General features: G+C 32.7%; 1 protein-coding gene across 1 annotated transcript; it reads right to left on the reverse strand.

Annotated features, from left to right (window-relative positions):
• Positions 1-4,327: 4,327 nt before the first annotated feature.
• Positions 4,328-6,151, reverse strand: LOC308655716 (speckle-type POZ protein-like). The gene has a single exon (XM_081305897.1). The coding sequence runs from the start codon at positions 5,882-5,884 to the stop codon at positions 4,760-4,762; it is 1,125 nt and encodes a 374-aa protein (XP_081162023.1). The 5' UTR covers positions 5,885-6,151; the 3' UTR covers positions 4,328-4,759.
• Between the last annotated feature and the right edge of the window lie 4,713 nt (positions 6,152-10,864).

Raw genomic sequence — 10,864 nt, forward strand, 5'->3', positions numbered from 1 at the left:
ACATCATTAAACATTTTGATAATATAGCATTCATTAGAATGTAACAGTTTATTGTGTATTATACAATCAACTGATCTATTATCCAACTATTGATATCCTCCTATTTGTTCAACTATAAACAGTTTGACACTTTTCTATTCTTTCCTGGATCCTAAGAAATGGATTGACTTGTATTAATGACTGAAATTTTAAAACGTTTTTAGATAGATTTTACTCATTTAATTCTGAAGAGTGTTTATTTAAATGCCCTTCATGGGGATATAGTATTTTTTGCATTTTAAATATATATATATATATTATATTTTTTGTGCTTTTATTTTAGTTTGTTTGTTTGAGGAGTATATCTTAACTGAGACTATTGGTGCATGTCACCAGCCCCACTTAAGTATCTACTAAGTCATTAGTATTTCTTTGAATTAAAAGTTTTCTAATAATTTTACATGTCACATATGCAGTTTTGTCTTAAATATTAGTGTTTTATTTTCCTTTAAGAGCAAATCATATATCATTTTTCATTATGTTCATTAATCCTGTGGCATGTGGGGCAAAAAATGCTTCTAACTTTGAATGATGCTACTTTTGTTGTAAAAATAAATTTAAAATTATATGTAGTACATTTCATTCATTTATTTGCCTTTATATTTATTTTCACTTGGTATTTTGCATATAATTTTGAAAAGTATAGAGTGATAACATTTGAAAATTTTCTATGTTTTCTATCTATTTCTATTTATCCTAGGTTTTTTATATAATTACGATCATACCATGAATGTCATTGTTTATTTTTTGTGAGCAATGTGTCATAGCTTAACATTTTTTTTAGTTGTTGACAGACCTTTATTTATTTATTTATTTTTATGTGGTGCTGAGAATGGAACCCAGTGCCTCACACATGCTAGGCAAGTGCTCTGCCACTGAGCTACAACCCCAACACTAGCTTAAAATTTTAATGTGTTTAATGTATTAAATAAATTTTTCCAAATTTTATAATTTAATTTTGGATATTTTTCAAAAAGCTTTACTCAATACTGAATTATAAGTAACTCATATATCATTATTACTAATGTGTACTAAATCTAATGAAACTCTATTCTGAATACACGGTAATTTAATAAAATATGATATTCAAGTCACTTTTATAAGTCATACCACTATTTTGCAATATGAATAGTTGTTATTCAATATTTCATAGCTTTTCCCCCTGTATTGCTTAATTGTTACTTTCTTTACTTCAGTCATGGAGTTCAAAAGAGGAACTAAAATTTATTATTTTTATCATTTGAATGATAAAACTATATTACAATTTTTTGGCATGGGAGGCATGTCACTGTGAGGCCAATAAAAAGAAAAAAAAAAAGAATAAAGCACCTTTATTTCCAGGAAACAAGCCAATAATTGTTATTCAGAACACATAAGGAGAGCATGATTTTAAACATTTAGAGGAAATCACAAAGGCTTGAAGAGCTTTCCCCCAGGGGCACCTTGGAAGAATTCATGTTTCTAAAATAGGAAACATTTATCAAGATTTTAGTACGGGAACAGTTTCAGGCTTCAGAGTCAGTGGAACTAGAGCAAACAAACTTTCTGGCCTTAATGCCTACTATGCCACCTCTTCCAATGGAGTTTGCTTTTCTGTAAAAATATAAAAGGGAAAATACAAATTAATATTCTTCATTAATAAAAATACAAAGGGAAAATTCCTCTTCATATAAGATAACTTATTTGTCAGAAAAAAAAACGGTTTTAAATAAATAGTACGCTGTCATTAAAATTTCCCAAGACTCCTTTTGTGTGTTTGTTTTATATCTGGAATGGAACTTTTATTTGGTGGTTCTTCTCTTCTTAAATTGTAACATTTAAAACAGTTTAGAATCCACTTTCTTTCAATGGAAATGATCATCTTAGAGTAATATATTTATTTTATAAAATTGAAGAAACTAGTCTATGTGTGTGCGTGGCATATATATATATGTATATATATATATGGAATATGATATTATCATATTTATCATATATATTGAATAAGAAATGACATTATGGTATATATATATATATCGTAATTATATATATATGTATATATATATATATAATTACAATCATATTTCTATGGATAGGGACAAATATGTATAGATAGATAGAGATGAAACCCTCTCCAAGTGTTATCATTTTATTGTAACATTTTGCTGTCTGTGGTCTTGCCAGAAAGAAAAGTAGTCTTTTCAATTCTACAAAGCAAACATACTCTAAGGTGATCATTTCCATTAGAAGAAAGTGGCTACTAGACTATACACACACACACACACACACACACACACACACACACACACACACACACATACACAGACCTATACACACACATGTATCAGCTATATTTATATTAAATGTTTAAATTGTATTTATATGTATACTTATATATATGTTATATATACATGTGTGTGTGTGTGTGTGTGTGTGTGTATAAAATCTGACCTTTTCAATTTGGAGGAAATTCCATTGATTTTGAAGAAAACAAGAAATTATTCCAAAATATGTTTCCCAATATATAGGCTGAACTAAACCGTGTTACCTGAGATTTTTGCAAAATCATGTTTGTTTGTTTTTTGCTGCATGTATTTAACATTTAATGAAGTTATCTTAGGAAAAGCAGAGCAAAAACTGAATGGCAATATATAAAATGATTTGTCCTATCAGTTTAATGCAAATTGGTGATGATTCAAGTTTTGGATATTATCATATCCTATTGATAAGTGTAAACATTCTTTTCCTTTGTGATTCCGTGCTTATTTTTTAACTTAAAGAGGTATACAAAAGTTTTGTCATTTCAATTTTATAATTGGTAATTACCAAAATTTCAAAGGATTGGACTGGCATTAGCAGGAGTCAACAAATACTTTACCTCTATGATATAATTTTGCTTGCTTGTTAAATTACTGAATGTCTTTTTCATTTTCCCAATTCATTTCATCAAAAATTATGTTTATCTTTTGTGTGAAGTTTGAGTTCAAGGATATGGGCATATAGAAAATATGTGGAAAAAATTGAAGACCCTGTGATCTTTCATTAGAAATAGGAAATCAAACGACATTATTAGAGCATGAAGCAGGATGCTTTGTCCAGCCAGGGTGGGGCTGGTAAGAAAGGGCTTCCTGAGGAAAATTGTGTTTAAGTAACTTTTCCTAAAGCAGACAGTCAAGGACCATATTTAATGTCAGATAACACAAACAAAAGTCTTAATAGTGGTTTTTCACTGATGAATTAAATTCTCTAGTTAAGATTTCTCAAACAGAGAAATATGTACTCAGAACAAGGAAAATTTGTGTAATGTTTTCATCTTATGTTGCTTTTACTGATAACTTTCCTATGTCAATGAATATCCAATAAGAAGGATTCATAAAATTCTTATTTGAAACAGATGAAAACTTCACAGATCTAAACAACAAAAACATTCCCAAAAGTATGTTGTGAATGGAAATCTGAATCTGGGGTTTGATTGGGTGATTCTGAGGACACAGGTAACATACAGCACAGGTACAAATGTTTAAATGATGTTTCAAAATCTGAAATAACAGTCTTTGTGTATGTGTGGTGATATTTCTTTTTTTTTTTTTTTTTTTTTTTTTTTTTTTACAAAATAGTAATTATTTATATTTTCAAAAAGAAAAAATTAACATTTGGAAGTTCTCCCCTGTAGGAAGAGGGCTAAGAAGGAGGAACAGGACTGGCTCCTATGCAGGTGGCAAGTCAGGTACGAACAGCTGAGCAATCTGTGCTGGGACTTTTTTCACACAGCATTAATAATAAAATTTCCTTTTTTCTTCTCTTCTTTTTGTTGTTTTTGTTTTGTGTGTTTTCAGATTTCTTGCGTTTTTTTTGTTTTTTTTTTTTTTAGAAAAAAGGGAGGGGGGAGGGAAGAGAAATAAAATCAGAGAAAAATGCCAAAAAACATTTTCCACAATATCTAAAAACAGAGAACCATAGTTCTTGTCAAGACAGCATGAATTCTGGATGAATTATTTTTTCCAGTTTTCAACACCAATAAAGATTTTTGCAAAAGCCACTATCATCAGAACACTTATCTTCCAGATCAAATAACCTCTTCCCCTTTTGCCTTCGCTTGTAACTTTCATAAGAGGATAAAAGGATGTATTCTGTTCTTGCAAACAATAAGTGCTAACGAGAGAGCTCTTCTGATACTTGTGTGGTGGTGAGGAGTTTTCACAAACATCCAAGCTTCAGCACAGTTGGAAGGACTAAAATTTGCTTCTCTCAACATAAATACTATTAGAATTCACAAACTGATTTTTGAAAAATTCTGCAAAAACTCTTCTTTCCTTTTCCCTTCTCTTAAAACTAAATGTCCTTTTTTTTTTCTTTCTTCTTTTTCCTTTTTGCTCCAGGCACCTGACAATTTGTTCTGCTCAGTCAGATGCAGGTAGGTTTCTCCGAAGTACCACGACTGGGATGTGCTCAGGGCCAGCACCTAAACTGAATCCCAGAGTCAGACTTGGTCAAGCCAAAGGGAACACGGTGACGCAGCAACAGGGTTTTCATTAGGTTGAGTAGCCCCGAGTCCTGGGCCTTTCCCTCCCCCCGGCTTCCCCAAGTTATTTAGTGCTGTTTCAAAAGTCTGGGGCCACGATGCAGTCTCTTCCCCACAACAGAGTAAAGCTCCACAGATTGCGCTGTCTACCTGGTGGTCAGTGGCAGCAACAGGGGCTGCTGCTTCTGGAAAATCCGGAGTCTTGCAAAAGGCAGGATTTTAGGATTGCTTCAGGCGTTTGCGGGGGGGTCCCAGGAAAGGGCACTGTGCTGAAGCCAGAGAGCGATATGCTTCAGCCACCAAGTGGGGATGTGACACCACCATTGACTTCCATCCAGAGGTCTCCAAGACATCTGAAGCATGATAGTTGATGAAATCCACTGCCTGAGTTTTCAACTGATCTGCGCTGTGGAGGTCAGCCAGGATGAGAATTTCTGCGGCATTCTCCACGGAGAGGTTACTGCAGAGGGCATCCTCACACATGACCTTCAAACGCTCCAGGGCATACTTGTCAGCAGCTGCCAGCAGATCATCAGCCATTTTGTCGAGATTTGGAGCCTTCCCCGTGTAAATGAAGCACATCATCTCCTTAAAAACTTCAGGCTCCACGTCATTGATTTCAACCCGATTCTTTTTGCTCTCCTCCATTTCATGTTCAAACATCGCACTAAAAACTGGAGAACGTGCTGCTAAGATAGCTTTGTGAGCCTGGAACTCTTGGCCAGCAACACACAGGCAGCAATCTGTGAACCGGGAATTCTCCCACAGCCCTCCTAACTCATCTGCCAACCGGCATTCAGGAACCTTCACCATATTCATGGTATTCTGGCCAGAAATGTTTACGGAATCTTGTACCACACTCACCTCACAAAAGAGGGTAAGCTTGTCATCAGGGAGAAGCCCGTTAGCCTCATCCAAAAGAAAATCTCTACGGATGAATTTTTTGAATCCCCAGTCCTTGCCTTGCACAAACCTATAAGCTCGTGGACTCTCCATAGCTTTGGTTTCTTCTCCCTTAGCATTCAGGATGGAGAATTTGAATTTTGCCCGAACTTCACTCTTTGGACAGCTGACCAGTAACAGGTAAAGTGACAGGTAATCTTTGCTTTCTTCATCTAACCCTTTTGGGTTTACTCGCAAACACCATTTCAGTTTATCATTGGCTCCTGATGAAAAGGTTGAACTTTTAATGACTTCACCCATTTCTTCCCGGCAAAAGCTAAAGTTATTAATGGTCCACATGTAGGAGAATTTCACTACCTTGATCTGAGTGTAGCACCAGCTCTCAGCTACAGGGCCACTCGACATTTCTGCCGGAGGTGGAGGACTTGGAACCCTTGACATCGCCAGTTTGAAGGTTAAACAAGGTTTCCAAAGTCAGGGAACAAAGATTTCTGTTCTTTCTTCACTCTGAGAGCGGCGGCGACAGCTGCTGGTCCCCGTCCCCCTGCGCTCGCCTCATACTGTCCGCAACATCCGGGACCGCCGATACACAAATACACACACTCCGAGCGCGCACACTCACACACACACACACACACACACACCACACACACCACACTCACACACACACACACACACACACACACACACACCGACACACACCGGCCGGAGCGTCCTCTGGTGATATTTCTTGACAATTGATTTTCTATGTGATATATCTGGTCAGAGTTCTCTGGCAAACACTCATGTTGAGTCATATTAAAACAGTAGAATGATATATTAATGGCTTAGATACTCATATTTTAACCATATCTGAATAAAATGTTTTTAATAAAAATTATATATTGCAATAAAAATGAGAAGGGAAACAGAATTAGAAACAAAATAACTTATTATCTAAGAAAATAGAGGGAATAAATTTGTAAAGGTAGAAGGGGAGCAAAAATTGAGAAATCTGTGTCCTTTTGTGCTCTATTCCAGCATTTAGCATGATGTGCACACATATGAGGTGTTCGACAAATGGTTATAGATAATTTTCAGGCATTACAGAACTTATTACTTTTATGAAATTTTCTGTTATGATTTCACACACACTACAGTGTGAATAACTCTTACCGTACTTATGAAACAAATATAATGAGTTGGTTCATGAGTTGGTTTCCTTCATAATTGTCTGATTATCCTAGAGTACATGGGTCAACTTATAAATACTTTATTTCTATTACCTGAGTGCCTAAAAAATAACCATACTGTGCTTTATAATTTATTTTTTAATTAATATTGTTTGGAAACTTGTGCCTAACAAGTACTATCTTTTTTAAAATTTGATTTACTTATTTTAATTAGGTGTATATGCAGCAGAATGCATTTTAATTCATTTTACAAAATTGCAGCATAACTTTTCATTTATCTGATCGTACACAATGTAGCATCACACCATATGTGCAGTCATACATATAATGTCTATCACATTCCACCATCTTTCCTGACCCCACACGCCCTCACCTTCACTTCCTCCCCTTTACCCAATCAAAGTTCCTCCATTTTTCCCATGCCCTCCCCCATGGTGTATCAGCATCCACTTAGTAGGGAGAACATTCACCTTTGAATTTAGGGAATTGGCTTATTTCACTCAGCATGATATTCTCCAATTCCATCTGTTTTTTAAACAACTCTAATAAACATATCTAATTTTTCTTAAAATCTATTAGAATTGAGACTGCTCACTAATAAGTTAGGTGCATTTAAAAGGCTTACTATACAGAATCTCTTCCTTCCAAAATTATATTTAATGCATACTGTCAACACCATCATCATGGAATGTTCATTCCAAAATTCTGCCAACACAAAAAAATTTCATTATGTTTATGCTACACTAGTAGGAAAGGAAAAAAAATAATATTGTTGTTTTCATATGCATTTCTTTGATGACAATTGTAATTAAATATTTCACATATCTTGAACATTCATAATTTTTCCTCTTTTGCTTGTGTCTCTTCTCCATTTGTTATAATACTCATTATTTTAGAACTTTCAAAAAAAATTATGTGTGATTACTTATTTCTTTCCTGTTTTGAAAGTTCATATAAAGTCAAAGTTTAAAGCCTTTGTTTATTGTTTGTGATAAAAGAAAACTTTTTACACAGTTGATGAATCATCTATAATTCTGATGTTAGCATTATGTTTATAAAAGACTTATGCAAACAAATCATATTCACTTATATTTTCTCATAGTTTCAGATAATATATTTAATTATTTTTTACTTCATGTGGACATAATTGAATTACAGGGTCTGTATTTTGAGACATGTTTGAATTAAGTTAACCAATAATGATAGTGATATTTGTTTAAAACTCCTTTTGTTCTCTATTTTTCAGTTTCTAAATACTTGTATGTACCTGAGTCTATGATTAATCTGTACATTCTTAAGTTAGTTTCACTATTCTAATTAGTTTTACTTCATGATGCATTTATGTATTTTGCAATGTCTATACATTTTTTATCATGTATGACAGATCACTTAAAGTTTTAGAGGATTATAAAAGCCAGTGTTTTATTTGCTAACAATACTGAAGTGGAGGAATTTGGATTGAAAAACTGGTGTTTCTGCTGAGCTTGCCCGCCTGTGTCACTCATGGGACTGTAGGTACCTCCACTGAGATTAGATGATCATTTATCACCTTGCTCAAATGCCTGGTGGTTGTCAGGCAGTCAGTTAAATACTTTTATTTTCTTCCATGTGGTTTCTCCAATAAACTAGCATATTCTCATTTATATTATAGTTTCGGGGTATTAAGAGCAATCAAGGGGATTTCCAATGCACAAATGCTTATCTAGACTCTGCTTGTATCACCTGTGCTAATGTTCTGTGGTTAACCAAGCCACATGGTCAAATTCAGATTCATAGAGTGGGGAAGCAAACATCATGTACTGTTGAAGAGTAAAAAAGTTGTAAGGAAAAATTACCATGGAAGGAATTACTGTAACCATCTTTGCTTACAATCTATATATAATTTAAGTAAGTGCTCACTAATTTCTTAAAAGTATTTTCTTAAAATTTATGTTTATTTAAATCCATTATCAAATTTATCTTGATTCTCACTCATTCTATTCCCTCATCCTTCTCAACATATTTACTATTTAATCTTGTTCTGATATTTTATTACATTTTTAAAACATTTTAATTTCTATCTAATTTATATAGGTTTCTTGAGTTCATTGCTTAGTTTATATTTTCTTTCCTTCTTTATTGTGGTGCTCAGAATCAAACCCAGAGTTTTGCTTATTCTAAGCAAGTGCTCTATCACTGAACTATATCCCCAACCCTGTAATCTGTATTTTATTGTGTATTTTATGATGTTTTAACTTAGTATTGCTATAAAGGAAGTTTTGTTTGTTTATTTGAATATTCCTTTTTCTAACTACTTTCATGTCTATTTCAATCTAATTTCTAATCATCCTTCAATTTATCCTTTTCATCAGGAAATGGTACTGCCTGAAAATATGAAAAAACTTTCTATTCCTTTTTAAAGTAATGTCTTCAAACTACTTTATAATGCCAAATTGGTATAATTAGAATTGCTTTATTTTTATGGAATAGTCTTTCATATTTTAACATTATATAAGATTGATGCTATTTTTACAAGGTAGATATTATTTAATATTGTTTAAAATAGAAGCACTATTCTTAATTGGTTGGAAGATTTTATTATTTCATTCATTTATTCACTTTGTCACAATAAATATCTAGAGAATGCCATGTATATGCCAGGTATTTTCATCACAAATTTAAAAATGAATTTAGAACTCCAGAGATTATTTACTTTTAAATCCCAATCAGGGGTTTAGTTTTTCTTCAGTGAAGATAACTGTTCATCTTATTTTAACTTTGTATTTTATCTCATTACTGTGCACTATCCATAGGACAAAGACTAAGGAGAACTTAGTAAAAGCTTAAATTATCATATCAATCCTGATGCATTTTTCCTGAAGTGCTATGTTATATGAATAAAGGGCTTTCTGGTAGAATAATCATATCAAAAATCACAGATTGTTACAAAATGTGTAACACTGCTGTTTTACAAGGTCCTCTGAAGCATAGGTAAAGAGAAATCATGTGGTATTACATAATGCAGAAAATAGGTTACTGCATTTTTAAAATCATACGCCCATTACATGTTATGTACAGGGGGTTAATATAGAACATGTTTGTCAAAAATATCTCAATTTAATCTAGAGGCAAAGTCAATTGACTTAATGCCTAGGACTCGAACAGTAAAATACTTTAGAAAGAGACTGGATTCTATAATACACTGGACATTTGACCCTGGCTTTTAAATGAAAAAGTTATTTAAAACTTTAAAGTTTTAATTAACATATAATACTTGAACATATTTGTGGGATACAGTGTAATATTTTAATATATGCCTATAATATGTTATGAACAAATCAGAGTAATTAGCATTTCTAGTTCCTTATCATTTCTCTGTTTGGATTTTTCTAGGTTCTGTCTTCTAGGTTTCCATAAAATTTATGATTATTGTGTATTGTGGTCATCCCACTGTCCTATAGAACACTTCCTTCTGTGTTTTAGTAGCTTTATGTTACCACTATTTTCCTTTTGTCTCTTTCCCCTCTTCTCAGCCTGTACTAATCAGTTAAATTAGGCAGAATTAATTGACCAGGTATAAACTAGAATCTGAGCCTATGCAATCTCAAACTCACTATGTTCAGAATCATCTATCATTGCTGGATTTTAAACACCAGTTTAGAAACTTCATAAAGCTGTACTTTAATAATTTTTTTGAAGAAACTTACTTTAGGAAATACGTGTTGGCTTTGTTAAAGGAAAATTTTATAATAACATCATACAGTTTGAAAGCATTATGATTTTGGAACATTGCCTAACTTGGCAAGAGAACAGTTTGTGAATAAGAATTCTAATTATCTTGTTACTGTGCTAAAATATTTTGTGTCAATTTTTTTCTCTGCTTTCTCATATAAGAGTAGTGTGTTTCCTGAAAATGTTATACTGGATAATAAATGTATTCTGTCTAAATACAAGTGCCTAATCTGGACATCAAGTAAATTTTATGCAACTGTCAAAAGTCTTACATGAGTAAATTTATTAAAACAAAATTAATACAAATGAAAATGATAGTTGCAGAGATATATTAATAAGAAAATATTTTTTTATTTTATACATTTGTCACTGTAGAAAATTTGACAAATGTAGGAAAGTAATAAGGAATAAGAGGTAAATAACTATTCATAACATTTACTCCTACGTAGCTTTTGTTGACTCTATATCATTTCATTATAAATTTATACAGTAATATACTTCTCTATTCCTTATATCACTTATTTTCATTTTTCACTGA

Source organism: Spermophilus citellus, assembly GCF_964194105.1.
Source record: "Spermophilus citellus genome assembly, chromosome: 9".
Classification (NCBI taxonomy): Eukaryota; Metazoa; Chordata; class Mammalia; order Rodentia; family Sciuridae; genus Spermophilus; species Spermophilus citellus.